We start from the raw sequence: 27,607 nt of genomic DNA, 5'->3' as shown, positions 1-27,607 counted from the left end.
CGCATCAATACTAAAATACACAAAAGGCTTCCAGGCCAGAGGAAAAGGCCCCCATGACTCTTCTATCCAGTGTTGGGGAGGATGGTCCTCCAGGGGGTTTGTAAGCGTGATTTAGGGGTTCTGGGCTGTCACCATGGAGACGAGTGCCTATCCCACAATGCAGCAGGCAGAGGTGGTCTCTCCTGCCTAGCTATAAGCTTGTAAATCTGGTTACTTGCCGTTTTGGGGTTTGCGCATTCACCCTTTTATTTGAGGGGACACTGGCCACGTGCTCCTCCTCTTGGGGGAACCCAGGTTTAAGTTGTGCTCCCTCTCCACCCTCAGTGGCTGTAACCCCACAGCAGCCCATAGTCCAGGCAGAAAGGGACCTTTGACCCTTCTAGATATCTAGTCCAACCTCACCTCACCCACTGATCTTCCGGGGGGGGGAAACTGAGGCCTAGACAGGGGGCGCCGTCTGGTCTTCAGTTGCACAGCTAGGTGGTAGCAAAGTTGGGATTGAATTCAGGCCTCCTGATTGCTAGTCCAGGGTTCTTTCTAGCAACCAATATATTACAGCTTCCAAAGCTCCCCCAGCAGGCCCACAGGGTCCCCTCCCCGCCCTTCCCTGCCCCAGCCCCCCTACACATAATTCGGGTTATAGCAGAGCATATTAAACTCCAGGCTCTCGTCCCAGTGCCGCAGGAGCACGAACAGCTGCAGGGCGGCGGCCTTGAGCGTGCCCCGCGTGCGGCCCTCGGGCACCTCCTGCTGCTCCAGCCACGCGCTGGCCTTGGCAGCCACCAGCTCCCACTCAACGAAGTAGGATGCCGAGCTGTGCTCCAGCCACGCCAGGGCCACCACCGTGGCCCACAGCTTCCCTGTGTGTTCTGTCACCGCTCTGAGCTCCCAGCCTTCCTTGTCCCCTGCCAGAGGCTCCTCGGAGAAGGTGTCACAAGAGGGGTGCCGAGACGAGGGGCTGCTCTTAGACTCGGGCTGGCGGGCTGTGACGGACACTCGGTGGCAGGTGAAGGGCGAGGTCCACTTGAGCTTGTCCATAGGGATGTGGATGGCCTCGCAGAAGGCTTCGTTCATCAGGAAGGCTCCGGAGGCCAGCTGCAGAGACACCTGTGGGTGGGGGAGCCCCTCAGTGGGCCTCAAATTTTTAGCCGGTGGATCCCAGGCCATGCAAAAGTCTGGGTCCACACAGCCCACCATTCATCTTCTCCAGCTTGACCCCCCTTCCTGGGGGATCTGCGGGGCACCCAGGCCCACTGAGCGGCTCCCTCCTTTATCCCACAGGCACTCCAAACTGATCCCTCTCCAAGCCCAACGCAACCCCTTCACTCCTAGCCTGCCTCGGGCCCATCACGGCCACCGAGACCGTCCTCGGCCACCAAGCAGCTCTGGGCAGCTCACCTCCCTCTTCCACCCTCCAAGCCAATCAGTTTCCAGGTGCCAACAGGTCTGCTCTCTCAACATCTCTGAGTCCACCATCCGCCTCCCCGTGTTGTCTCTGCCTCTACTTTCTTCCTCTGTCCCCACCCCCTCATCTTTCCAGCGCCCCAAGGGGTCTTTGTAAAGCACAGATCATGTCACTCTCTGGAGGCCGTCAGTTCAGTGGCGTCAGTTTTCTCTTAGAATAAGTCCTAACCATGATTTCCAAATCGCTGGTTCGTCCTTGACTGTTCCTCCTCAAGCCCCATTCTCCAGCCACCGCTCTCTCTCTCCTCTCTAGGTGCCAGCTATCAGTCCTCGGCCTTCAGGTCTCGGCCTGACCTTTATGCTCCTCAGTAAGCCGTGCATCAATCCGACCGACCCGCAAGCCTGGAGAAGGCGCCCCACCCGCCTTGCTCTGCCCCCCCACCCCGAGCTCTCCTATCGCAGCGCCCAAGGAGCAGAATTGCTGGCTCCTGGTCTGTGTCCCCACTACAGTGCCACGAGCTCAGGGACTATGCTCATCTAGTTCAAGTCTGTCTCCCAGGGCCTAGCACTGCGCCGGGCTCAACGAGTCCTTGTTGAGTGAACCCACGCACAGCGCTCTGCTGCCCTGGATGGTTGGAAAGCCTCCGTGCACTCAGGTGTGCAGGTACTAGGGCTGCACAGTGAAACTCCAACATGTCCCTCCTTCCAGCACCTCCGCTCCCCACGCACCTGGCCCCGAGGTGGCAGGCCACGCTCCCTTGCTCCTCAATTCAGAGCTGTCCACTCCACACCTGGGCTTCCCACGCTGCCACAGCGTGCTGGGGTGTCTGCAAAGCCGCTTGCCAAACAACAGTGCATGTCCGTGGGGTGTGAATTTTACTCCCCTGAGCGGCCTCTCAAGGCTTACGTTTATGCATTGAAAAACAGACACATGTAGATGGTGGGGCAGAATGTACAATTCCCGGGAATTTTTCAAAAGGCAGCAGATTGCAAAGATGATGCTGCCGCTAGCTTTTAGCAACACTCCTAGACCCTGGGTGGGGGTCTCATGCAGACCCCTCTGCCCTGCTGACTACGTGGGTGCGAGGCCTGGGTTTTCTTCCCTTGTGAGGGGGAGGTCTGGAAGGGGACTCCTGGGAAGGCCCCTCTGTGGAGCAGCCGGCGTCTGGGGCACTCACCAGTGGGACGTAGTCGAAGCTCTGGCTCCCCGGCGTTGACTCTGGAGTCTTGGTCAGCGGCTTGCCCAGGAAGCCCCTGGCTGCTTTCGTCAGCAGCCTGGACTTTTTGAGAGTCAGCCTGTGTGGGTGGAGCCAGGGAAGAGTGGCTACAGCCACCCGGCTGGTGTCCCTGGTCATCCCACCCCCAGCGCTCACTCAGCAGCCTCTGAAAGTCAGGCCAGAAGGGATCTGATAGGTGGCTTCCTCCAATCTCCTCATTTGACAGCTGGGGAAACTGAGGCCTGGGGGGTGCATTTCCCCTGAGGCCCTCAGTGAGTGAGTAACAACCTGGATGAGGACTAGGCTATTCGCTTTTAGGACTGTCTTTTAGCCCAGCGCTCAGTGCGTCTCAGGCTGGCCCTCCCAGGGGGTTGCACTTGCAAAGAGACCCCATTGTGGGAGATGAACCACAAAGGTGGGGTTTGCTGCAGTGGGATACTTGGAGGACAGTGATATCCTGGATGGGGCCTTCTTGGCACGGTTTGGATTGTTCATTTTTGTCTAAATGTTAGACTGCGCCTGCCTTTGGCCTTCCAGCCACGGAGAGCCCCTGGAAGACGGGTGGTGGGAGAGTGTACCCCCATGGAAATCCCACGTACCTGGTTCCAAACAGGGTTTCAGAGGACTTCAAGGAAGAAAGGGTGTTGGTGGCCAGACCGTGCAGGGGACCTGGAGAGCCACACAGTGATAGTTGTTGCCTGACAGAGGACCCTGTCCAACCGCTCACTGCCCAGTGGGGGGAACTGAGGCCCAGAGAGGGGCAGGGGCTTGCCTGCGTCCCTAGGGATCTAGGTGAACGTTAGGCTGCTTTCTGTTTATGACCCAGTTGGTATGGGGAGGGGTGGAATATTTGGGCCCATGTGTGAGAAACAGGCCTCCAAGTGCCCTTGGCTGGTGGCCCCTGGCATCTTCTGGAAGGTTCCCTGTTGGGGCAATGACAGCCTCATGTGAAACCCTCTTGCCCCTGGATGGGGACATTGATTTTCCTTCCCTGGCTCATTGCTAGAGGATTCTAGGCAGAGTGAGGTGGTGGAATGGTCCGCTAGGCCTGGCTTCATCGCTGACTGGCTATGTGACCTTGGGCAAGTCACTTTACTTCTCTGAGTCTCAGTTTCCTAGCCTTTAAGTTGGGGATATTCCTATTTATCTCACATAGGGTTGCACTGAGGAATAAATGAGCCACTGAGGACTTTGTTGGGCTAAGACACTCTCTTGGCCCGAGGTTCAACCACGATCACTATCTTCATTAAGGGGAGAGCCGGGTGATGGTCCACATACCCTCAGAAGCAGCGTACTTCTCACCGCCGGGGGATGTGGCGTTGCTGGAGGGCACAGCGGGGCTTTCCTCCCCATCTGCAACAGAGGGAAGCCAGTGAGGCCTGAGCCCCGTGGCTCTCCCTTTCTCCTCTCCCTCCCTCCCCCCGCTGCCAGGAGAGTGATGGCTGAATTCACAGAACCTGGGGGTGGGCTGGAGAGCAAGGTTAAGTGTTCCATCCCTAGTTGGATGGGCCTTTGTCTTCAAGGTACCACCATTGCTCTGCCATAAGAGTCAGAATGCCTGGGTTCCAATCCCAACTCCCCCATTGACTAGCTGTGTGATCCTGGCAAAGGGACTTCCTTCATAAGTTTTGATTGCAAACTAGGGGTAATAGTGTCTGTCCCACAGTATTATAAGGATTCCGTGAGATAATACACATATAGTGCTTAGTGCTTGGCTCGTAGTAAGTGCTCAATAAAATCCTGAGCTACAGACCCATCAGGGAAGCAGGAGCAGGTCAGGGGCTGAGGGTGGGAGTTGGGGGTTTGGGGAGAAGAAGGCATGAAGCACCAGGCCTATGTCTCATTGAGGAGGATCTCATGCCAGGAGGCACTAGAACATGGCTCTGAGCCTCAGTTTCTCCATCTGTAAAAATTATAAATAGTTTGTTCAAAATGTGTAATCACGGTGGTTATTCTTAGGATCATTATTTCAAGAGATGGAGAGTGATGGGCAATCCTATATAATAAAGAGCTAACGTGCTAATTAGACCAAACAGCAGAACGACCGTCTGGACGACCTTCCGGATGAAGCTGGGGCTGTGAGGGGCTGCTGAGGCTGCGAGGGGCTGCGAGGGCCAGCCAGGGCTGCGAGAGCCAGCCGAGGCAGCCAGGGCTGCGAGGGATGAGCCCCTTGCACGAATTTGGGCCTCTCGTATACTATAAAAGAATAAACCAAATTATGGAAAAAGCTTCATGCACAAATATGTTCATCAGAGCCTCTGGTCCCTTATGAGACTGTCAGGACTCCATGAGGGCCAAGGAGCTCTGTTTATCACTGGGTGCTCAGGTGGAGTGGGGCAGCATGGGAGTGAACTAGTGACTGAGGCAACCAGGAGGCAATTAGCCTGGTGGTTAAACTCCTGGGTTCTGGGGCCAGACAATGCCGGAGTTCAAGTCTTGGCTCTACCTTATATCAGCTGTGTGGTCTTGAGTAAGTCACTTAATCTCTCTGAGCCTCAGTTTTCTCATCTCTTAATGGGGACAATAAAAGAAACCAACTCAGATGATTATGAGGAGCCATGGATAATTGGGACAGTGCCCAGCACACAGGAAACTCTCAGTACGTGTCAGCGATTGTTACCCTTGGGGACGGAAAGTGCTTGGGATAGAGGAACAGCCTAGAAATCATAGACACTTGGATCTGAATCAGAGGACAATTGAAAAGAAGGGATTTTCACTCAGCTGGCGTGGCCCAGTGGTTGAGCATTGACCTGTGAACCAGGAGGTCACAGTTCAATTCCAGGACAGGGCACATGACTGGGTTGTGGGCTCAATCCCCAGTGTAGGGTGTGCGGGAGGCAGTCGATGGATGATTCTCTCAAGTCATCACTGATGTTTCTATCTCTCTCTGCCTCTCCCTTCCTCTCTGAAATAATAATAAAAAATGTTTTAAAAAAAGAAAAGAAGAGAAGGGCGTTGTGATTTTGTTGGAAGTCATGGGCCACCACTATGGAGGAAGAAAGACATTTCCTTTAGACTGGAGGCTCAGCATGGCTCAGGGAAGAGCAGGTTCCTTGTTTTGGAGGCTCTGAAGGAACCAGAGTTGGCAGAAAGTCTTTAATTCTAAAGAGCTCCTCTGCCCCCTCACCCACTGTTCCCTTCTTTTTTTTTTTTAAAATTTTTTTTTTTTTTAAAATATATTTTATTGATTTTTTTTACAGAGAGGAAGGGAGAGGTAGAGAGAGTTAGAAACATCGATGAGAGAGAAACATCAATCAGCTGCCTCCTGCACACCCCCTACTGAGGATGTGCCCACAACCAAGGTACATGCCCTTGACCGGAATCGAACCTGGGACCCTTGAGTCCGCAGGCCGACGCTCTTTCCACTGAGCCAAACCGGTCAGGGCCCACTGTTCCCTTCTTAACCCACCAATGTCTGTGAGAACTTTCTAACCCTCAGGTTAAAATAAATTATGATCTGGGTGTCCAGGCTTGTGGCCAGGCGGGCCCTCCACTGTCCTTCTCCCTGTGCACAGAGCAGGAGGTCTTCGCGGCACACCCGAGGGCGTGAAGAAAGGGGTTAGGACTAGGGCAGCCGTTAGGCTGTCTTTAGAGGGACAGGAAGACATGCAGACATTCAGGACACAGAGAGTTGAAGCTTCCTGTGAATGAGTAAAGTCGCAAAAAGGCCAAATCATGGATCTTCAAGGACCAAGCTGCAGGCACAATGCAATCAGGTGAAGGTGGGAAGGAAGCTTTTGGGAATCCTGAACGAGGTAGATGGTAGGACCCAAGCAGATGGACCTGCCTCTTTGCTCCCCACTTGCCCTTATTTGTCAGGTTTTCTGGCATTTGATGCCTGGGAGGACTCAGAGGTTGAAGGCAGGGAATAGTCAACCGGGGTTGGCGGACCTTCAGAGGGGAGAGGTGAAGGGATGGTGTGGGCACGCGGGCAGGGAGTCCATGCTGCTCTCTGGCTCCGAGCGGCTCTCTCAGCAATGCTGTGTTAAGGCAGCATGCTTGGGCCATACTGCACCCCTCTGCCCATCTCAGGCCTCAGAGAGCCTGGGAGGCCTGGCCTCACCCTGGTCCTGCAAGGGCCCGAAGTGCAGCCTCAGAGTGAGGCCTCAGGGTCTTGGGCATGAGGATGCCATGACTCAGGAGCTCAGGATCCAGAACCCGCCCCAGGTGGCTCTTACTCAGGTTCTGAAATTTGCCAGGTCCTGCTGCCGCGTTTTCCCTGAGCATGGTCTGGGACTGACTGAAGCCAGCAGAGCTGCCTTTCCACTGTTGGTTCAGGGCCCGAGAGCTGGCCATCCGCAGTGCAGCACCTTCGTGAGGACAGGAGAAGGGGTCAGGTGGGTGCAATTGTGCCAGTCCTTTGCCTCCTTCCCAAGCTGGCAGGAAGGATTCTGGCTTTAGTCTGTCAATTATCCAAAGACAGGGAGGCATTGTACAAGGTGAGACCATGAGCTTGGAGCCAGAATGACCTGGGTTTGAACCCCAACCCCATCTTTTAGTAGCTAGATGGGGTGCTAACCACTCTGAGCCTCAATTTCCAGATCTGGAAAATGGGGATAATAATACCGACCTTGCTAGGTAAATACTACTGCCGAGAGATAATGTTCAGAAAGCAGCAATGTTTTCTAGTTAGTCTAAAGGCTGGTTTTCTCATGAACACCCCATTTCCTTTCATTCCCAGTTTGCTGTCTCAGAGACCCAGGTCCCATGCCCCCTGCCACAGGCAGGTCCCTGCAGTCCCAGGGCATCACCAATGGGGGATGGATGGAAGAGAGATGAAGCTATACCACCCAAGTGTGTTTTGGGGAACCCACTCTATGAGAACACTAGTCCATAAGCTATTCTTTAAAAAAAAACTAAGAGTTCTATTGGGCAATGCATTTTGAAGAAGCTGCATACTATGGTCCATTCTCTGAGCCTCCTGATGTATATTAACATCCCAAAGGCTGCAAGAGGCTTTGCTGTGAAGAAAGCTTTTGAGCTTTATTTAGTTCAGTGTTTCCTGAACTGGTATTTAGTTCAGTTTCTTCCTGATCTGGTATTTTTTATTAAAAATTTTTAAAATTGATTTATAGAGAGAGAGGAAGGCAGAAGGAGAGAGTGAAACATCAATGTGAGAGCAAAACCCTACTGGGGTTTGAGCCCACAACCTGGGCATGTGCCCAGACTGGGACTCAAACTGGCAACCTTTCGGTGCATGGGATAATGTCCAACCAACTGGGCCACACTGGCCAGGGCTGGTATTTCCTATTTTTGTGCTGAATGGCCATTGATGGCATGGGGAACTAGGGTTCTAGTTCCCTGGATCACACTTTGGGAAGTGCTGATCAGACCTTTGGGGATGGCGGGATGGTCCCCATACCTCCCAGACTGTGGCTACAGATGCCAGGAGGATGGTCAGAGATGGGTGGGAGGGACAGACATCTTGAATAAGCATGTCATTCAGAATGACAAGGCCCAGTGAATAAGAATGGCTAGTGGAGCAACAGCCTGGCTGCTGGCCAGAGCCTGAACTGAGAACAATGACTATAAATGAAAGGGGTGCAGGGCACAGGAGCAATGAGGAAAGGCACATTTTGTTTCCAAACACAATTCTTTCAGGAGGTATGCTAAAAAAAAAAAAAAAAAAAAGAAACCCACAAAGGACAGGAAGAAGTAATCCAGGAGATGAAAAGAACACATAGTTCACAAACATGTGAAAAGCATCTCCCACAAAAACTAAAAACTAAAGAAATTCCCCCAAGAGAGTCTTTCCTCACTATCAGACTGGCAGGGTTTAGAAAGATAAACAGCAGTTAGTGTTGGTGAGGGTGGGCATCGGAATAACTTTTGGGGCTGGGCCGGTTTGGTAACATCCAGCACAGTTTTAAATGGGCAATCTTGATATGCAATCTGACTTCGGAGAGTTAATTAACCCTGAACAGATAACCAGACAGGTGCACAAAGATGTTCTTTGCAGCATCATTTACAATAATCAAAAAGGGAATAAATGGAAGGTCTAATAATGAGGGGCTGATTCAGTAGGTTCTGAAAAACCTTAAGAGGAAGTTGGAGAGGAGCTGGGTGAGCAGAGACTCTGGAGCCAGATCCCTGGGGTTCAAAGCCTGTCTCTGCCCCTTGTAGGGAGTGGTTATAGGGTTAAGCTTCGGACTGACCTGCTGGCAAAGCGGCAAACAAGTCCCAGCTTAGAGGGCACAGCCCTGTTAGCATAATTAAGCTTGATCTTGTGACTGCTCCCTAGATCTTTCCTGGGTAGCTAATGGGCTGTGGGAGGTGCAGTAAGTGCTGCCAAAACAAGTGAAACTTACAAGAACATTGTAAATTACCTTGTTTACCTCTGACTATAAAATAAAGCATCAGCTTGCAGTCTGGATCTGTTCTGTGGTCTCAGTCACGCACAGAAGATCCACCTAGACCCAGCTTATTCTCTTTGTCTGTCTTTTCTTCATCCTTCACCTGCCCTCCCTCAGGCTCGCCAAACCCTTGGCTATGCTGGCGCGGCACAGCTCCTTACTGCTGTGTGACCTTGGACAAGTTACTTAACCCCCTCTGCCTCTGTTTCCCCACCTTTAAAATGGGGGTAATAGTATCTACCTTGCAGAATTGGTCTGAGGATTAAATGATTATCTATACTAATAAAAGAGTAATATGCTAATTAGACCGGGAGACTTTCTGGAGACCTTCCGGATATCCTTCCGGACAAAGCTGGGGGCTTGGCCGGCCTGCAAACTGTCCCCAAATGGTCCTCAGCCCCTCACCCAGGCCAGTCACGCCCCCCAGCGGGGACCCTCACCCCAATGGGGGTATGGCCAGCTTGCAAATGGCCATCAGCCCCTCACCCAGGCTGGTCATGCCCACCATCGGAGACCCTCACCCTGAAGGGGGTGTCGCCAGCCTGAAAACAGCCCTCAGCCCCTTACCCAGGTTGGCCACGCTCCCCAGTGGGAACCCTCACCCCATGGGGGTGTGGCCAGCCTGCAAACAGCCATCAGCCCCTCGCCCAGTCCAGCCACGCCCCCCAGCAAGGACCCCCCACCCTCATGGAGGCGTGGCCAACCTGCAAACTGCCCCAGGCCTCCTTGCCCAGGCTGGCCCCGCCCCCCAAGGGGACCCCCACCCTGATCTGGGACCCCCTTCAGGGCAGACCAGCCAGCCCCCTCCTGTGCACCAGGCCTCTATCTATTCTAATAAAAAGGTAATATGCTAATTAGACTGGGAGGCCTTCTGAGAGACCTTCCGGATGTCCTTCTGGACAAAGCCATGGGCTGAGGCAAAGGCAGTTAGGGGCGATCAGGTCAGGAGGGGAGGGCAGTTGGGGGCGAACAGGCCAGCAGCAGGGGCAGTTGGTGGTGATCAGGCTGGCAAGGTGGGCAGTTGGGGACGAGAAGGCCAGCGGGGGGGCGAAGGGGACAGTTGGGGATAAGCAGGCCGGCAGGCAGGTGAGTGGTTAGGAGCCAGCGGTCCCAGATTGCGAGAAGGATGTCCGACTGTGGGATTGGGCCTAAACTGGCAGTCGGACATCCCCTGAGAGGTCCCAGATTGGAGAGGGTGCAGGCCAGGCTCAGGGACACCCCTCCCCCATGCACGAATTTCGTGCACCAGGCCACTAGTATATACATATCCATATATCCATCCATCCCATATCTATATACCCATCCATCCCTGTCAAATTGACTATTATGATTAGTATCTTTCCGCAGCAGGAAACACTGATTCACCTTCACACCCATATTTCGTAAGGTACAGCACACATTGATATGATCCAATTCATGCAAAATTATGTTTCTTTTTACTTCTCTATGGAGATATCCATAGAGAGAAGTCTGGAAGGGTGGTCACCAAGGAGGTAATCAGAACTCATCTCTGGATGACTGTCACTTCTAGTCACTTTTATTTATTTTCTGACTTTCTACATTTTGGAATTTTCTACAGTGAGCACATATCATTGTCCTAACTGGGAAAATTCAGTGAAGCCATGCTTCTTTGGTGGCAATAAGGGAGTGGGATGGTTTCACAGGCTCTGTGCCTCGTGGTGGCTACACCATCTGCTTTTGGGGTCTTTATGCTTTTAGGTCCTTCTGTGCACCCCACCCTGCCGCTCTGCCCCTTTAGATCCCAGCCACTTCCTCCAGCCCCCGGGGGCTGCCTGGCCACCCCCTTGCCTTACCGGAGCTGGGGTAGGCCACCACAGTGGGCAGGTACAGCCTCTGGCTCACGTCCACAGGCACGTAGGCGGTGTACTTGCTGATGATGTTGCAGGCCTTGCTGGTGTGCACGGCGTTCACCTGGAAGCGGCGGCTGGACCCTGCGGAGGGAGAAGCGGGGGTCACTCTGTGGACCCAGAATGTTCTCTCCCACACGGAATGTCAGGAAGCCAGAGGGAAGGCTAGACCAGTGGTCCCATCTTTAGGAGGAAATAAGCCCTTCAAATCAAGGGGTTTTCAACTTGCCGATGAAGAACATAAAACCCCCCGAGATTGTTATCCTCCATTATCACTTCATAAAATAAGGGCGTTTTAATGTAAAAGAGGTAAGACATCTAAGAATAAAAAAGACAGTTACTACCATTAAATAACTAGTGTTATTAAAAAACAATCAAAGCTATCTGTGTTGTCTGCATTTCCTATGTTCAGTTCGTAGCTGTCTGATGAGTCTTGCTGCAGGACTTCATAGCATCCTGGCTGAGTGGGGGCCACTGGTCTGGCCCTTTGGACAATTTTGCAGAGAAGGTTGGAAACCAGAGAGGGAGAGCGGCAAGCACAGGGTCACACAGCGAGGTAGTGATGGATTGAGATCAGGACTTAGTGGTGGTCTGTTCCCGAAGCCCAAGCTCTTTCCACTCAGCAAGTTAGCAGTCTCTGTGGCTTGCCACCTCCAAAAGGCTGTGTGAGGAGCCAAGGACATGCAGAAGGGACACGTTTTGTAAACTGTAAGGTGAAGTGCTCATGGGGAAAATATAACACATTATATAATGTTAAAATAAAAACCAAACAGAGATCAGCCTTGAAAATTCCCTGAGCAGACAAAACCAGTTTCATTATACAAACAAAGTTTAATTTAGCTCATTTTGCAAGACTAACGTGACCTGGGTCATTTCTTGCTTGTGCGTCTGAGACTTGAACTGTTTCCCAAGGTTAATGTAAGGTAACTGGTGAAAATTCCAACTTTATAACCAATCACCATAAAGAATTAACTGTCACTGCTTCCTCACTCTATAAGCTGCTTTATGATAATACTAGTGGCCCGGTGCACAAAATTCATGCATGGGGGGGGGGTGTCCCTCAGCCTGGCCTGCAACCTTCTCCAATCTGGGACCCCTCAGGGGATGTCTGACTGTGATTGGGTCTAAACTGGCAGTCGGACATCCCTCTCTCAATCCGGGACCACTGGCTCCTAACCGCTCACCTGCCTGCCTGCCTGATTGCCTCTAACCACTCTGCCTGCCAGCCTACTCACCCCCAACTGCCCCCCCCCCGCTGGCCTGATCACCCCCAACTGCCCTCCCCTCCTGGCCTGATCACCCCTAACTGCCTCTGCCTCGGCTCTGCCACCATGGCTTTGTCTGGAAGGATGTCCAGAAGGTCTCCCAGTCTAATTAGCATATTACCCTTTTATTAGTATAGATTCCCCTGAGCTTCATTCCATGTGTTGGTTTGGGTGCTCTTGATTTGCGAACTGTCTTTTCCGTGTGTGTGCAATAAGTTTTTACTAATGACTACTTCAGTGATTCAATGGTTTTACTCCTGTTATTTCTGAAGTATTTACAAATAATATAAAATATAAATCATATTATGTAACTAAAGCATAAACTAGCCTATCTAATAAAAGAATAATATGCAAATTGACTTACTTCTGCTACACCCACAAGCCACGCCCACCAGCCAATCAGGAGCGAGTATGCAAATTAACCCAACCAAGATGGCTGCGGTCACAGAGCGAGCAGGAGGCTTGGGTTTCCCTGGCAATGGAGGAAACCAGGCTTTCCGCCTGCCCTGGCCTGCCTTGGCCTCCGCTTAAGGCTACAAAGTTTCAATTATAGAAGATAAATAAATCCCAGATACCAGAGCCTCCGCTTGGGTCGCCAGGGGGCATGGCTGGCCTGCAAACCACCACAGGCCCCTTGTCCAGGCCGCCCCACACCCCAAGGGAACCCCCACCCTGATCCGGGACACCCTTCAGGGCAAACCAGTCGGCCCCCACCTGTGCACCAGGCCTATATCCTATCTAATCCTCCTATCTAATAAAAGAATAATATGCAAATTGACCATCACTCCAACACACAAGATGGCCACCACAAGATGGCCAGCAGGGGAGGGCAGTTGGGAGGGACCAGGTCTGCAAGGGAGGGCAGTTGTGGGCAATCAGGCCAGCAGGGGAGGGGAGTTGGGAGGGACCAGGCCTGCAAAGGAGGGCAGTTGGGGGCAATCAAGCCTGCAGGGGAGGGCAGTTAGGGGTGACCAGGCCGGCAGAGGAGGGAAGTTGGGGGCAACCGGGCCTGCAGGGAAGGGCAGTTGGGGGGAACCCAGGCCTGCAGGGGAGAGCAGTTGGGGGGGACCAGGCCTGCAGGGGAGGGCAGTTAGGGGTGACCATGCCTGCAGGGGAGGGCAGTTAGGGGCAAACAGGCTGGCAGGGGAGCAGTTAGGCATCAATCAGGCTGGCAGGGGAGTGGTTAGGGGGTGATCAGGCTGGCAGGCAGAAGCGGTTAGGGGCAATCAGGAAGGCAGGCAGGCGAGCAGTTGGGAGCCAGCAGTCCTGGATTGTGAGAGGGATATCCAACTGCCCGTTTAGGCCCGATCCCAGTAGGATCGGGCCTAAATGGGCAGTCGGACATCCCTCGAGGGGTCCCAGATTGGAGAGGGTGCAGGCTGGGCTGAGGGACACCGCCCCCCCCCCCACCCCATGCATGAATTTTGTGCACCGGGCCTCGAGTAACAAATAATAGAAATATTTTCTATTTATATCTCTATCTGTCTAGTCTTCAAAGTGGACTCCATCAGCATCCAGAACTCACTTTTTAATAAAAGTCTGCCCCCATTCCTGAGCTGAATGAGCTCCCCCACCACCCTTGTTATACAATCTCTTGTATCCCTGTATTTCTTCTTAATAGCACTTAGGACAAATGCGGTCAATTAATTGTTTTTATACTTGTTTGATTAATGCTGCCTCTCCTGCTAGTGTGTGTCAGCATTGGTAAGGGCAGGGATGCCCTGGTCACTGTGCTCAGCCCCAAGGCTGCCCCCCCTCCCCCCAGATCCGAGTTCAGTAAGGGGCCTTGATGAGTGAGTGAGTTGGCCGAGTAGGTCTAGGGCAGTGGTTCCCAACGTGGGACACACACTCCACAGGGGGGCAATTTGTTTTGTAAGGGGGGCAATTCGAGAATGAGTTATTAACTGAATTTTTTGCATTTCTTATGGTTCTAGGGGCCTCATATACGGTATATAAGTATATATTGTGACATGTTTATGCATTTCAGTTCTTTATTATATGTTTTGAAACTTTGCTATTTTTTCATATCACTTCATATTATTATTTTTAACAATTTCTTAGTGATTTCTTCCTCAGTACTTCAACCGTCCTTTCAGTCTTTTATTTTTCTCTTTCATGGATGCCATGTTCTTTGGAAGCTTGTTTAGACCAAGTTAATGGCCTTTTAGGCTTCCTCCACATGAATAGGAGTTCACTTTTTGAATAATAAGAATTATATGTCATGCGGGGGGGGGGGGGGGGCATCAGGATTTTAGAGATGCTTAGGCGGGGCATGGCCAAAAAAAGGTTAGGAACCGCTGGTCTAGTGGGTTCTGTGGGAAGGTAGGTGTGGTCCCAGAGGAGCGGAGCAGGTGGAATAGGGCTGTCCCCATTGTTCTGTCTTAGAGGGCGCTGTGGGGAGAAGGTTGGGAGTGAGGAGGGGTGGGGGACCAGTAGCAGAGGGCACGGAGGGAGGAGAGGAGAGGACAGATTATAGGGTGAGGGCTGGAGGAGCCCAGGGCTGGTGGGAGGAGACAGGCTCCTGGAGGCAGGGGGATGGGGGCAGATACTGGAGGGGATGGAGCCCTGGTGTGTGTGTGTGTGTGTATGTGTGTGTGTGTGTGTGTTCGCACACGTGCTGGGGGTGAGGAAGCACCTGGAAGCAGCGATGCTTTGGGGAGTTGGAGCATTGGGCGGTGGCAGGTCTGTGGGGAGAAGGGACACGCTGGAGCCGGGGAGGTGAGCAGATCATGGGGGTGGGGTTAGTGGGCGGGGTATTGGGCGGGGCTTGTGGGGGGGGGCGGGGCTCGGAGGCTAGGAGGAGGGCGCTCACCTTGCTCTATGTCGCCCTCGCGCTCCGCCAGCTGCTCGAAGTCGCGGATGATGGCGCGGGCCGCCAGGTGGTGGAAGGTCTCCCTCCAAAGGTCCGCGTCGCGCGCGCTGTCCGGCTCGTGGCCCGGGGGCTCCAGCTCAAAGCTCACCTCCCATTGTAAACGCTGGCTGTCGCGCAGGCCCTTGACCACGGCCTTGCCCAGCACGGGGTCTGGGGTGGCTAGCCTGCCGGTACTGGCCTGAGGCTCCCAGGCCGGGGAGGTCTGGGACTCTAAGGAGGAGGGTTGATGGAACTGCTCTGTGGGCGGAGGGACAAGACAGTGCTCTGAACTGGGGGACAGAGAGCCAGCCCCCGAGGGGATATCATCCATTTCCAGGGCACAAACACCCCTAAGCAAATACAGTACAGTACCCCACCCCCACTCCCAGGGATCTCGAAACTCCTTTCTTAGAACAGGTGGGGTGGCATGGGCTTGTCCCCAAGAGTGGGGCAGACCCACCTCCCAGGAACCCAGGACCTGGGGGGTCAGGTAGGATGGGGTGAGGCACTCCTCTGGGAGAATGTAACGCAGGGAGGACGCGTGGTGGGGGACAGGCAGCCCAAGGGCCAGGTTGACTGGGAAATAGTGGGGTTGGTGAGGTCCTCAGGGAGAGAAGGGGCCACAGCAGACTCCCCCCAGCCCCCAAAGGGCACAGGCATCTGTCCTGTGGGCCTGTCATCGGAAGTCAGGCCTAGCCAAGGAGTCCTCCCTGTTCCCAGTCAGGCCCGGGACCCTGAGGACACTTACCCAGGTCCCCGGGGCTGAGGCTGTCTGAGACAGGCTTCAGGCTGTACCCAAGATCCAGCTCCCTGATGGGGCTCCAGGCCTGGGTCTCCTGGTCAGAGGGCACGAAGGGCTGGCAGCCTTGGGGCAGCAGAGAGGGCCTGCGGGCCCCTGGGCCCCGGAGTTTGGGGCCCTGGCACAGGTCCCAGCCACTGTTCAGGAAGGGCTGGGAAGGCAAGAGGAAGATGAGGAGGCTGGGCCCCTCCCCGCCACCCCAGCCACAGCTCTTTCCAGGGGCATCCCAGCTCCCCCTGGAGCACCCAAGGACAAACGACTTACTCTCCACTACCCATGAGAAATGTCAACATGAATGATCCCAAACCATGGATGAAGTCCAAACCCCGGAAGACCATGGAAAATCACATACCGTAGATAATCTACACTCACTTATTTTTGCCATGAAGTTTAAAACGTTTGTGTGTGTTTAAAATTAACCCTTTCCTTATGTCTTCTCATAGGTCATGTTTAAAAGGTCTTTCCCACTAAAAAAAAAAAAAAATTTCTGTAGAATTTTTGTGGTATTTGTTTGTTTGCTTAAATCTTTGATTCACATGGAATTTATTTTCGTGTAAGGAAATGGGAACCAGCCTTTTCATTGGTGTTTTGAATCCTAGCACCGTTTATTGAATACGGTTCATTTATGGAGTCTCCAGGGCTTATCCGTTCACCACTTCTATGCTGACAAAGCTCTCATGCACATTGGGTATTCTTTCTGTTCTGTTTTGTGGACTTAATCTGTCTATTCTTGTGCTGCTACAAAAAGAAAACATCAAAAGGCAAGGGGTAAACTGGGAAATATATTTGCAACATGCATGACAAAGCTCATTTTCAAGAAAATTCTCTTATAAATCACTGGTGGGGGTGGAGAGACACTCGATAAAATACTGGATTAAGGGCATTTACAGCCAGTTTACAGAAAAAGTATCCAGTAAACCCATGAAAACATGCCCAGCTTCTTGAGTGTTGCTCTAAATGAAAATGAATTAGTCCTGGCCAGGTGGCTCAGTTGGTTGGAGCATCATTCAAGGGTTCGATTCCCAGTCAGGGCACATACCTAGGTTATGGGTTCGATCTCCAGTTGGGGTGCATATGGGGGTAACGGATCAATGTTTCTCTCTCACATGGACGTTTCTCTCCCTTTCTTAAACCAATAACAATATATCCTTGGGTGAGGATAAAAAAATGAAATGAAATGAATTATGATTTCCCCCATTTTCCAGACTAGAAAATATGTAAAGTCTGGTGACACGCAATGTGGTCAATGGGGAGATGGGGGTCCCCCATGGACGGTTGGTGGGAGTGCGCATGACATGTACTTGTGCAGAACGATGCAGCCCCGGGCTAGCTGTCAACATTAACAAGGCCCATGCTCCCTGGACCCAGCGACTCCACCTTTAGGAATTGAATCGCGTGGAAATACACAAGGTTGCAAATATCTATGTACATGTACTGTATCTTTGTTGCAGTATAGTTTGTTAAAAAAAAGATTTTGTGAATATCTGGAAACTATCTGAATGTACTTTAATAAGATCGGCAAATAAGTTATGGTACGTCCATGTGTTGGAACGCCACACAGCACTGCAATAAAACAGGCAATTTCTTAAAAACTAATTTGGGAAGATGTCTAAGAGGAAACATTAAAAAATTTGCAACTCTTCTGTATTCTGATCATGGAAATGGTTACATGACTATTCAATTGTCAGAACTCATACACCAAAAAGAGTAATTTTACTGTATATATAAAAGTGAATTAAGAAGATATTAGAAAAAAATGAAACCAGACCACCAACTTACATCATACACAAAAACAAACTCAAAATGGCTAAAGGACTTAAATGTAAGATGAGAAACCATAAAAACCCTACAAGACTCCATAGGCAGCAAAATAGCAGACATGTTGTAGCAATATCTTTACCGACACAGCTCCTAGGGCAATGGAGACTAAGGAGAAAATAAACAAATGGGACTACATCAAAATAAAAAGCTTCTGCACAGCAAAAGAGACCACCAACAAAACAACAATAAGGCCCACTGCATGGGAGAACATATTTGCCAATGATATTTCAGATAAGGGTTTAATCTCCAAAATTTACCAGGAACTCATACAACTTAACAAAAGGAAGATAAAGGATCCAATCAAAAAATGGGCAAAGGACCTAAATAGACACTTTTTGAAAGAGGACATACAGAAGGCTGAGAGACATATGAAAACATACTCAAAATCACTAATCATCCAAGAGATGCAAATCAAAACAACAATGAGATACCATCTCACACCTGTCAGAATGGCTTTCATCAACATATCAACAAATGACAAGTGTTGGTGAGGATGCGGAGAAAAAAGGAACCCTCATGCACTGCTGGTGGGAATGCAGACTGGTGCAGCCACTGTGGAGAACAGTATGAAGTTTCCTCAAAAAGTTAAAAATGGAACTCCCATTTGACCCAGTAATCCCACTTCTAGGACTATATCCCAAGAAACCAGAATCACCAATCAGAAAGGATATATGTACCCCTATGTTCATAGCAGCACAATTTACAGTAGCTAATATTCGGAAACAACCTAAGTGCCCATCAGCAGATGAGTGGATTAAAAACTGTGGTACATCTACACAATGGAATACTATGCCGCTGTAAAAAAGAAGAAACTTTTACCATTTGTAACAGCATGGATGGAACTGGAGAGCATTATGCTAATCAAAATAAGCCAGTCAGAGAAAGATAAATATCACATGATCTCACTCATATGTGATCAACATAATTTAATGAACAAGAATAGATCCAGAGACAAATGGCAGGGCAGGGGGGGCGTGGTTAGAGAGCAACCAAAGGACTTATATGCATGCATATTAGCATAACCAATGGACACAGACACTGGGGTGGTGGGGGCTTGCCTGAGGGGGGAATGGCTGGGGGGGGGTCAATCGGGGAAAAAGAAGACATGTAAAACTTTAGACAATAAAAAAAGATATTAGAAAAGTAATTTGGAGGGAAGTTTGTATATGTGATTATTTAAAACATCTACGTATGTTGTGTGTGTGTGTGTGTGTATGTGTGTGTGTGTGTGTGTGTGTGTGTGTGTGTGTAGTATTTTTGGAAGGAAACACTTAAAACCAAGTGGGTTGGGGTACTTTTCTTTTTACTTTATACTCAGCTGAACTGTTTGAGGGTGTGATTTGCACACTCTGAGTATGTTTGTAATTAAAGAATATTAAATTAATTAAAAATGAATTTTGTGTCTCTGGCAACATTTGTATCGCCTGGTAGGAGATGAGGGCGCAAGGGCACTTACTAGATGTAACAAAGAGAAAAAGTGTTTCTTAGTCTTTTAGGCCAACAGCTAACTAATTTTATTTTTATTTTTTAATTTAATAAATCTTTATTATTCAGATTATTACAATTGTTCCTCTTTTTCCCCCATAGCTCCCCTCCACCCGGTTCCCACCCCACCCTCTGCCCTTACCCGCCCCCGCCCCCCGCCACACTGTCCTCATCCATATGGTGTATGATTTTTGTTCAGTCTGTTCCCACACCCTCACACCCCTTTACCCCCAAGAATTGTCAGTCCACTCCCTTTCTATGCCCCTGATTCTATTATATTCACCATTTTATTCTGTTCATCAGATTTTTTTTATTCACTTGATTTTTAGATTCACTTGTTGATAGATATGTATTTGTTGTTCATAATTTTTATCTTTACCTTTTTCTTCTTCTTCCTCTTCTTAAAGAATACCTTTCAGCATTTCATATAATACTGGTTTGGTGGTGATGAACTCCTTTAGCTTTTTCTTATCTGTGAAGCTATTTATCTGCTCTTCAATTCTGAATGATAGCTTTGCTGGGTAGAGTGATCTTGGTTGTAGGTTCTTGCTATTCATCACTTTGAATATTTCTTGCCACTCCCTTCTGGCCTGCATAGTTTCTGTTGAGAAATCAGTTGACAGTCGTATGGGTGCTCCCTTGTAGGTAACTAACTGTTTTTCTCTTGCTGCTTTTAATATTCTCTCTTTGTCTTTTGCTCTTGGCATTTTAATTATGATGTGTCTTGGTGTGGTCCTCTTTGGATTCCTTTTGTTTGGGGTTCTCTGTGCTTCCTGGACTTGTAAGTCTATTTCTTTCACCAGGTGGGGGAAGTTTTCGGTCATTATTTCTTCAAATAGGTTTTCAGTATCTTGCTCTCTCTCTTTTTCTGGCACCCCCATAATTCAGATGTTGGTACGCTTGAAGTTGTCCCAGAGGCTCCTTACACTATCTTCATATTTTTGGATTCTTTTTTCTTTTTGCTTTTCCGGTTGAGTGTTTTTTGCTTCTTTGTATTTCAAATCTTTGACTTGATTCTTGCGATCCTCTAGTCTGCTATTAGATCTCTGTATAATATTTTTTATTTCAGTCAGTGTATGCTTAATTTCTAGTTGGTCCTTTTTCATATCCTTGAGGGTCTCACTAAATTTATCGGCCTTTTCTAGAAAATTCTTGAAAAACCTTATAACCATGGTTTTGAACTCTATATCCAGTCGTTTGCTTTCCTCCATATCTTTCATTTGTGACCTGTTTCTTTGTCTCTGCATTTTGGTTGCTTCCCTGAGTTGATAGAGTGGCTTTGTGTGCTAGGTGTCCTATAGGGCCCAGTGGCTCAGCCTCCCCAGTTACCTGAGGTGGACACTCTTGGTGCACCCCTTTGTGGGCTGTGTGCACAGTCTTGTTGTAGTTAAGCCTTGATTGTTGTTGGTATCACTGGGAGGAATTGACCTCTAGGCCAGTTGGCTGTGAGGATCAGCTGTGTCTATGCTGGGAGAACTTCGGTGCTGGAGACACCCTTATAAGACAAGACCTGCAAAAGCCTCTGTGCTCAGCTTGGATGGGACGGAGTCTCAGGACAGAGCAGACAGCATTGGTTTCCCATCAGCCCTGCCCTAATAGGCCCCTGTGTCTCAGTGTCCCGTAGTAATCATTGCAAGCACCTCTGAGAGAAAGCCGCCCTCGAGTTCTGCCCGCTGCCATACAGTCCAGTTTCTCCCCGAATGAGTCTGGGTCCCCAGAGTCTCGCCCGGAAATGGAGTTCAGTGCAGTTGGGAATTTTTGTCTCCCACCCACTTGAGGAAGCCAGCTGTGTACTCAGTTGCCCGCCCTCTCTGCGTGCATGCCTCGGTACCTCTGCCTTCCACAGTTCCTCTGAGTCTCAGTGTGCTTTTCTCTTTCCTGACAGTCCAGTTTCACCCCATGTGAGTCTGGGTCCCCAGAGTCTTGCCCGGAACTGGAGTTCAGCGCAGTTGGGAGCTTTTGTCTCTCTCCCGCTTGAGAAAGCCAGCCGCGCACTCAGTTGCCAGTCCTCTCCGCTCGCGCGCGCCTCAGTACCTCTGCCTCCTGCAGCTCCTCTGAGTCTTAGTTTGCTTTTCTCTTTCCTTCTAGTTGTAGAATTTCCACTCAGCCAGCCTTCCTGTGGTTCTGGATGATGTCCGTTTTGTCTTTTAGTTGTAGTTTTGAAACTGTTGTGCGAGGCAGCAGTTTAGGTGTTTACCTATGCCGCCATCTTGGTTTCCCCCTGGGTGGTCTTTTTCATCGCTATCAAGTATTTATTGGGAAGGGACTGTGCTCCCCATTAGATGGGGGCTCTTTGGGGCAGGGGCTGAGATGCTCCTTCTTGTCTCCTCTGGACCTGAGGTCCTGGGGTGGTACAAGGGTGTGGGAGAAGACTGGGACTGGTCACTTTTGGGATGGCCTCAGTGGAAGCTGGTACCCAGCCAGGGCTGCTGAGTCCCCGGGGGTCCCTAACCTCACCTCCCTCATCAGAGACTAGGATTCCTCTCACCTTTGCCCCACCATCACCACCACATTGAGAAACAAGCTGCTACAGTTTCCATGGCAGTAGACTAGTCTCAGGTTCAGCCCTTCATCCAGCCAGAGGCTGTAGGGAGTGTATACATGTGTGCACATGTTGTGTTGGGGAGAATCAGATTGGGGAAGAAGCCAAGCAGGGGATGGGGCAGAGATGAGCAAAGATGGCCAGAAGCAAGTAGGAGAGAAGAGAAGACACACTGCTCAGAGCTCTCACTAATCAGACCTGCATTTAAAGGACACCTACTGTGTGCCAGGCGCTGCACCAGGCATTTGATCTCTTATCACCCGATGCCTGCAAGAGTCCTCCACTTATAGTTGGCTCTCAATACATATCTGTTGATGGCTGTTAGCTCAACCACCCGCACAAGCTATTCTCCCCATTTCATAGATGAAGAAATTGGGGCTCAGAGAGGTTAAATAACATGTTTAAGGAGCAGAATCTACCTGATTCCAAGGTCAGTGTTTTCCAATTGCATCCCTGGCTAAGGACAGAGAAGGACCTCAGAGACAAGGTGGCAGTGTCTCTGCCCCTGGGGAGCATAGGGGCTTATGTGTCTGTGGAGGTGGGGATGGATGGAGGTTGTGGGTGGGCACGGGGAACGAAAGGCTGCTTCTATGGAACCACAGACTCACCCTGATGAAGCTACAATAAGGCCCATCCTTGAGAAAATGGGGTAAGGCGTGCAGATAATACCAGACACCAATTTGATTTAGGACAGTGTTTCTCAAACTGGTAATTTTGCCGCCCTCCCCCAGGGACATTTGGCAATGTCTACAGACATTTTTAGTTGTCATCACTGGGGGTGGTGGTGTAACTGGCATTCATTTGATAGAGGCCAGGGATGCTGTCAAATTTTTACAATTTCTATACAAAATCGCTCCACAACAAAGAACTATCATGTCCAAGGTGCTGAGGCCGAGAAACTGGTCTAACTGGACAGGGGGCAACTGGCCCTGCTGTGGCTGTAGCGCTGATATCATCCCTGCCCTGGGTGGCTGTACCATCCTTGGTATTTGCGGAAGGTTCAGTGTGTGATGGAGAGGGAAGCAAGAGCTTTGCAGGAAGTGGGCCCCGGGTTTTAATCTCCTGACAAGCTGTGTGACCTTTACCCTTAATTTCCACACCCCTTCCTTTTCCAGGGGTGCTATAAAATCAAATGAGAGAGTACATGGGGAGGCTCCTTGACAACTGGGAAGTGCTGTGTGCAGAGAACTGGTGATGTCATTGGCCAATGGGTATCATTGTAAGGAAGCGGTCCTTGAGGGTCAGGCAGATGAAGGAAGAGGTGACTCGCTTCTCAGTCAGTTGTGGACAGGCTCCATCCTTCCGGTTGAAGCAGGAGACGCAGCTCGCCTCCCCAACTCTACCCATGGCCTCCCCAACTCCACCCTGCCCCGCCCGGGTACCTGCAAATCAATCTGTCTTGGCGGGGCATCTAGGCTGGGCTGGTTGATGAGGTCCTGCAGCTTGGCTTTCCGCAGCGGGTATCTCCTGGCAGCCATCGTGGGGTCGCTGACCGTGGTGGCCCTCGGGGAGGGCTTGTGGATGGTGATCTGGTTGGTGCTATATGCCCGCTGTCGCTGGGAGAGGCCCACACCTGGACAGGGGTGGTGATAGGGGAGCCACCAGAGTGCAAGAAGAGGACAGCGGGCAAAGAGGGAGGGGCTTGCATACCCTTTCATGCTTGGAAACTTCTCAAGCTTTCCGCTGCTCACTTACTGAAATACGTTTGGGTGCCTCACCTCACCTGGCATTGAAAACCCGGCCTAACCGTGCCCTCATCTATCACCCAGCGACTCTCCTTTCTGTTCCCTTTTCAAGGTTCCGTGTGCTCCATAGTGGCTGAGTAACCAACTGTGGATGTATTTTCTAGGTGGCACACCTCCACACCTTTGCTCAGGCAATGTCTGCTGCCCAGAACCTCCCGTGGCTCATGTCACTCTGCTTCCTCTCAGAACTAAGTCCAATTGTATCCCTCTCACCAGATGGAGAGCTTCTGAAGAACAGGTGCCATGTTTGAGTCACCTTTGCTGCTCACACTGTGCTCAGTACTTAGCCGGGTAGGTGATCAATAAATACCCTCTGAGTGGAAACTAAAACCATAAAGTGGCTTTGGAGGCAGACAGGTCTACTCTCTCTATCTGTACTCGACCTCTTTCCAGTTCCACGGGCACAGCCAAGTGACTGAAGTTCCCTGTCTCAGTTTCCTCATCTGTAGAATAGGCGGTAGCCACCTCTGCAGCTGCTAACTATTCAATGCAATTGTTTGTATAAAGCGGTTAGCACATAGTAAGTGCTCAGTAAAATGTAGCAATCATAGCTTCTGGGGAAGTGAGTGAAGCACAAAGAGCGGCAGATTTACCAGGAGTGGTGGTGGGGTCGCCGCTGGATGGCCGGGCATCTGTGGCTTGCCTCAGGTTGAGGGGCTCCCCCAAGCTCTTGGCACAATTTGCATTGTCTGAGCCGGGCCCCTCATCCTGTGAATGGTAGAAGACAGAGCTGCTGGACTCCTGAGAGTGCAGCATGCTGTATCGTCTCCTCTTGTCCTGGAGGAAGGGAGAGAAGGAAGGTTGGGAATTAGGCTAGATGGCAGGAAGGACATCCACAGAGCAGCAAGCAGTGGAGAGTCCATGTTAGAACTGGAATAATAAAAAAGTGTCTTGCTAGCTTGGAGAATTTAGGCAGACTTCTGTTTATGAGATGGTGAAAGAAAATTACTTCATATCACTTACATTGCTTATATTTTAAATTATATTCTTTATTAAAAACTTTTAAAAGGTGATTCTAAATGCCACTGCTGTCTCCAAATAGGTTAACAAAATGCACAGAATGAACCATCTATTCCTCCCATTCCATTTTCCATAGTATACACATACATATAAAACATAAAGGCTTTGGGGGATCATTTTTGTTTTACAAAAACTGATATTACTTTATATTTAGCAGTATCTTGAACTTTGCACTTTAAACATTTTGGAAATCCTGCACATCAACTGTTCTTTTAAACATTTGATTGTGCAATATTCTACCATCTTTATGGTTAAGCATTCACTTTGTGGCTGTATTTATATTTACATTTAATGTTTTATAAGTCAAAAAGTCAACATGTCATCCATTGATAAATAAAAGGTGATGACAGAGGATAAAAAAAAAACAAAAAAACAAAAAAACCCACAAAGAGAAAATGCTGTTAACCTTCATTGCTTCAACAGTAAGTCAGGCCTGATCAGACAATCAAAATATAAATCACCTGGTGTAGGAAAGAGGCCAGAGTAGAACAGGAAAAATGGAGTAGAAAATTACCTTAAAAAATCAGTTCAATTAAAATAAGTATGTGAGACCATAGTGTCTTATGGTACCTATTATTGTCGATCTACTAAGTAACAGTTTGGGAGGTCTGGGGAGGGTATGAGTACCTTTGGACTAGAAAAAGAAGTTTATGAAGTCCTGGAATTTATAAGAGAAAATTAGAAACCTAATTGACCAGTTCAGTCATACAAATTGTTGCCCTCTCTCAATAATTAAGTTTATTTGATGAGAAATTCATATTCTTGCTATAAAATCATTTGTAATCATGTCTTTCACCATATTTCCCTGCTTCATGTAACATCAAGTGACATTTTGAGAGAAGCAGCATTAATTTGTGGCCATAGTTTTTGCCATCACAAAAAATGCTACCATGAATCCTTGGACATAACTCCATTATATCACTTTATTTCTGTTAGATCCTTAGAAGGGATTTCTAGGTTGAAAAGTTATGCCTTTCTAATTTCATTACTTATTTGTAGATTGTGTTCCATGGCCTGGCAACTATACCTCACAACTATAAGCCCAGATCCAATTCGTTCCTTCCTGCCAGGAGCAGTCTTTCCTGCATGTTTCCGGGCCCCACTGACCCCTGGCATTTCTAAGATACTTACAGATCTGGAATTGGAGATGTATAAGGAGGCATCACACACAATGCCGTATCCCACCAGCCGTTCCCCAGGGAAGAGGGTGCTGGTGCTCACAGGGGAGACCAGCACTTCGGTGGTCTCAGGGAAGACCCACTCCACAGTCACATCGCTCAGGACTGGGGCCATGGCCTTCTTCAGGGATTTGACCATCTGTTGGGCAGAATCAGAACACTGGTTGGGGAGATGTGTGAGCAGGGAGGGTATGTCCAGATGCACGAAGCCCAGGTGGGTATGACCATGCGGGGGTGTGAGCAGGGAAGAAGTGACAAGAGGCCTTGGGGTGGCTTGCCTACCAGCGAACATGCCACTTCTTAGGCTCCTACAATGTCAGAGTTGGAGCAAACTTTTGCTGTTGTCTTCTCTAAGCTTATCATTTAATAAATGAGAAAACCCAAGACTCAAAGGAGGGTGGTGACTAGTCTAGGGCACACAGAAAGTTTGTGTCAAAAACATGAACCAGATAGTGATCTTGAGCAAGTCGATTTGCTTTCCTGGGCCTCATTTTCCCCATGTGTTAAACTGAGGGTCCAGCAGCAGAGGGACTGGGGCCCTTCCACCTACCTTGGGTTGTAGCCGCTCCCCCTCCATCAGGAACTCAGCACTGCCCTTGGACACGGTTGCCAGCCCATTCACCAGCCTGTGGCAGACGTTGGGTCCAATTCCAAAGCTATAGCACCTGGGTAGGGGAGGAGAAAGGCTGCTACTTCCCATCCTCTCTGCCATCTTTGTCTCCTGATGGGGAGCATGATCCAGGCGGACGCTCTCACAGCTGGCCCAGCTTTAGGCAGAGGGCTGGGGAAGAGGGCCATCAAATGGGCATTTACATTCACACATAAAGCCCATGACTTCCACCCCAGCTCAGAGTCTAAGCAGCAGGAAGGGCTTCCTTTGCGTAGGCTGCTGGTTGGGAGCTGGATGCGGAGGTGTGGGCATCTCATCCCCCTGAACTTTGAGGGCGAAAGGCAAACTTTGAGGTCAGCCACACCACCTTGGAAGCAAAGCTCTAAAAGGTTCTTTCCTCGTCTTCTGGCATTTTTCCACGTGGCCCAGGTTCTGGAAACCCCAGTCCAGGGCAGCCCAGGATAACCATGTCCTAGACCTTCAGCTTGTGCCCACCTGGTGGAGAAGGCGTGGTTTCGCACCAGCTCCAGCACCTTCCCGGTGTTGTTGACCGCTCCGTCTGTGACCACGAAGAGAAGTCGTGGGTGGCCTCGGTGCACTGGCTGCCGGATGACCCACTTGAGCGGGGAGAGGATGTTGGTGCCGCCCATGTCAGCCCGCATTCTCTGAATGTTTTCACAGGCCAAGGCCAAGGTCTCCTGCAGGAAAGGCACAGGCAGGGGAGATAATTCCCAGGATCACCCTATGGTACGGAAACTCTGAGCCTCTTGGAGGAGGAGTCCTTTTGTTTCCCTAGATCAGCAATTTTCAACCTTCCCTCCCCCCCCCCAACATAAACTAATTACTAAAATTACATAAAAAATATATTTGTTGCTGATCTAACAAAAATAAAGGTATACTTTTGATTCATTCACATGAGATGGCTAATGTGTTGGCTGCTGTCATTTGTGTGTGTAACAATCTAAGGGAAAAGAGGTCAGTGCCCCCGACTAAATAGATAGGTATTGCATGTCTTAGAAATCCTTGCAGCACACCAGTTGAAAATCGCTGCCCTAGAGAATAGTTCAACCTCACTAGAGTTGAGTCCTGTTCCCAATCTCACCTCCCCCACATCCTGGAAGAATAGGTGGACACTTACTGGTATTGGACATGGTTCTGCCCAATCACACCCCCACCAGCGCCTGCCATGCTACCATTCGTGGTGTTATATTAACTTATCATTGTCCTTTCTGGCCCAGGATTATTGGCCTCGGATGATGAATGTCACTATAGCAAGGACAGATGCTCACTGGACATCTGATGTCCTTCTGCTCCTGTCTCAGGAAGATGCTCTTCCAACATCCATGCTTGGAGTGACCGCACATGTCAAAAGTCTTAAAGTGTATAATGTACCTTTGAGCCAGAAGGACTAGAAATTTATCCCAAGGGAATAATCATGAAGGAGGTATG

General features: G+C 50.0%; 1 protein-coding gene across 2 annotated transcripts in view; it reads right to left on the bottom strand.

Annotated features, from left to right (window-relative positions):
* Positions 1 to 621: 621 nt before the first annotated feature.
* VWA5B1 (von Willebrand factor A domain containing 5B1) overlaps positions 622 to 27,607 on the bottom strand; it is a gene marked incomplete at its 3' end in the record, with an annotated part of 52,507 nt that continues 25,521 nt past the window's right edge. Inside the window, exons 10-22 of one of the 2 annotated variants that reach the window (XM_080655616.1) lie at positions 26,654 to 26,856; positions 26,099 to 26,213; positions 25,502 to 25,687; positions 23,944 to 24,127; positions 22,988 to 23,178; positions 15,707 to 15,908; positions 14,920 to 15,216; positions 10,789 to 10,926; positions 6,800 to 6,931; positions 3,900 to 3,974; positions 3,221 to 3,290; positions 2,583 to 2,700; positions 622 to 1,107 (exon numbers count right to left, since the gene is read on the bottom strand). In XM_080655616.1, coding sequence (XP_080511742.1) covers positions 622 to 1,107; positions 2,583 to 2,700; positions 3,221 to 3,290; positions 3,900 to 3,974; positions 6,800 to 6,931; positions 10,789 to 10,926; positions 14,920 to 15,216; positions 15,707 to 15,908; positions 22,988 to 23,178; positions 23,944 to 24,127; positions 25,502 to 25,687; positions 26,099 to 26,213; positions 26,654 to 26,856 — 2,397 coding nt within the window. The remainder of the gene's footprint in view (positions 1,108 to 2,582; positions 2,701 to 3,220; positions 3,291 to 3,899; positions 3,975 to 6,799; positions 6,932 to 10,788; positions 10,927 to 14,919; positions 15,217 to 15,706; positions 15,909 to 22,987; positions 23,179 to 23,943; positions 24,128 to 25,501; positions 25,688 to 26,098; positions 26,214 to 26,653; positions 26,857 to 27,607) is intronic. The other variant, XM_080655617.1, reaches the window with a different exon arrangement.

This window comes from Plecotus auritus, assembly GCF_963455305.1.
Source record: "Plecotus auritus genome assembly, chromosome: 2".
Classification (NCBI taxonomy): Eukaryota; Metazoa; Chordata; class Mammalia; order Chiroptera; family Vespertilionidae; genus Plecotus; species Plecotus auritus.
This window is presented reverse-complemented; position numbering and strand designations above follow the sequence as displayed.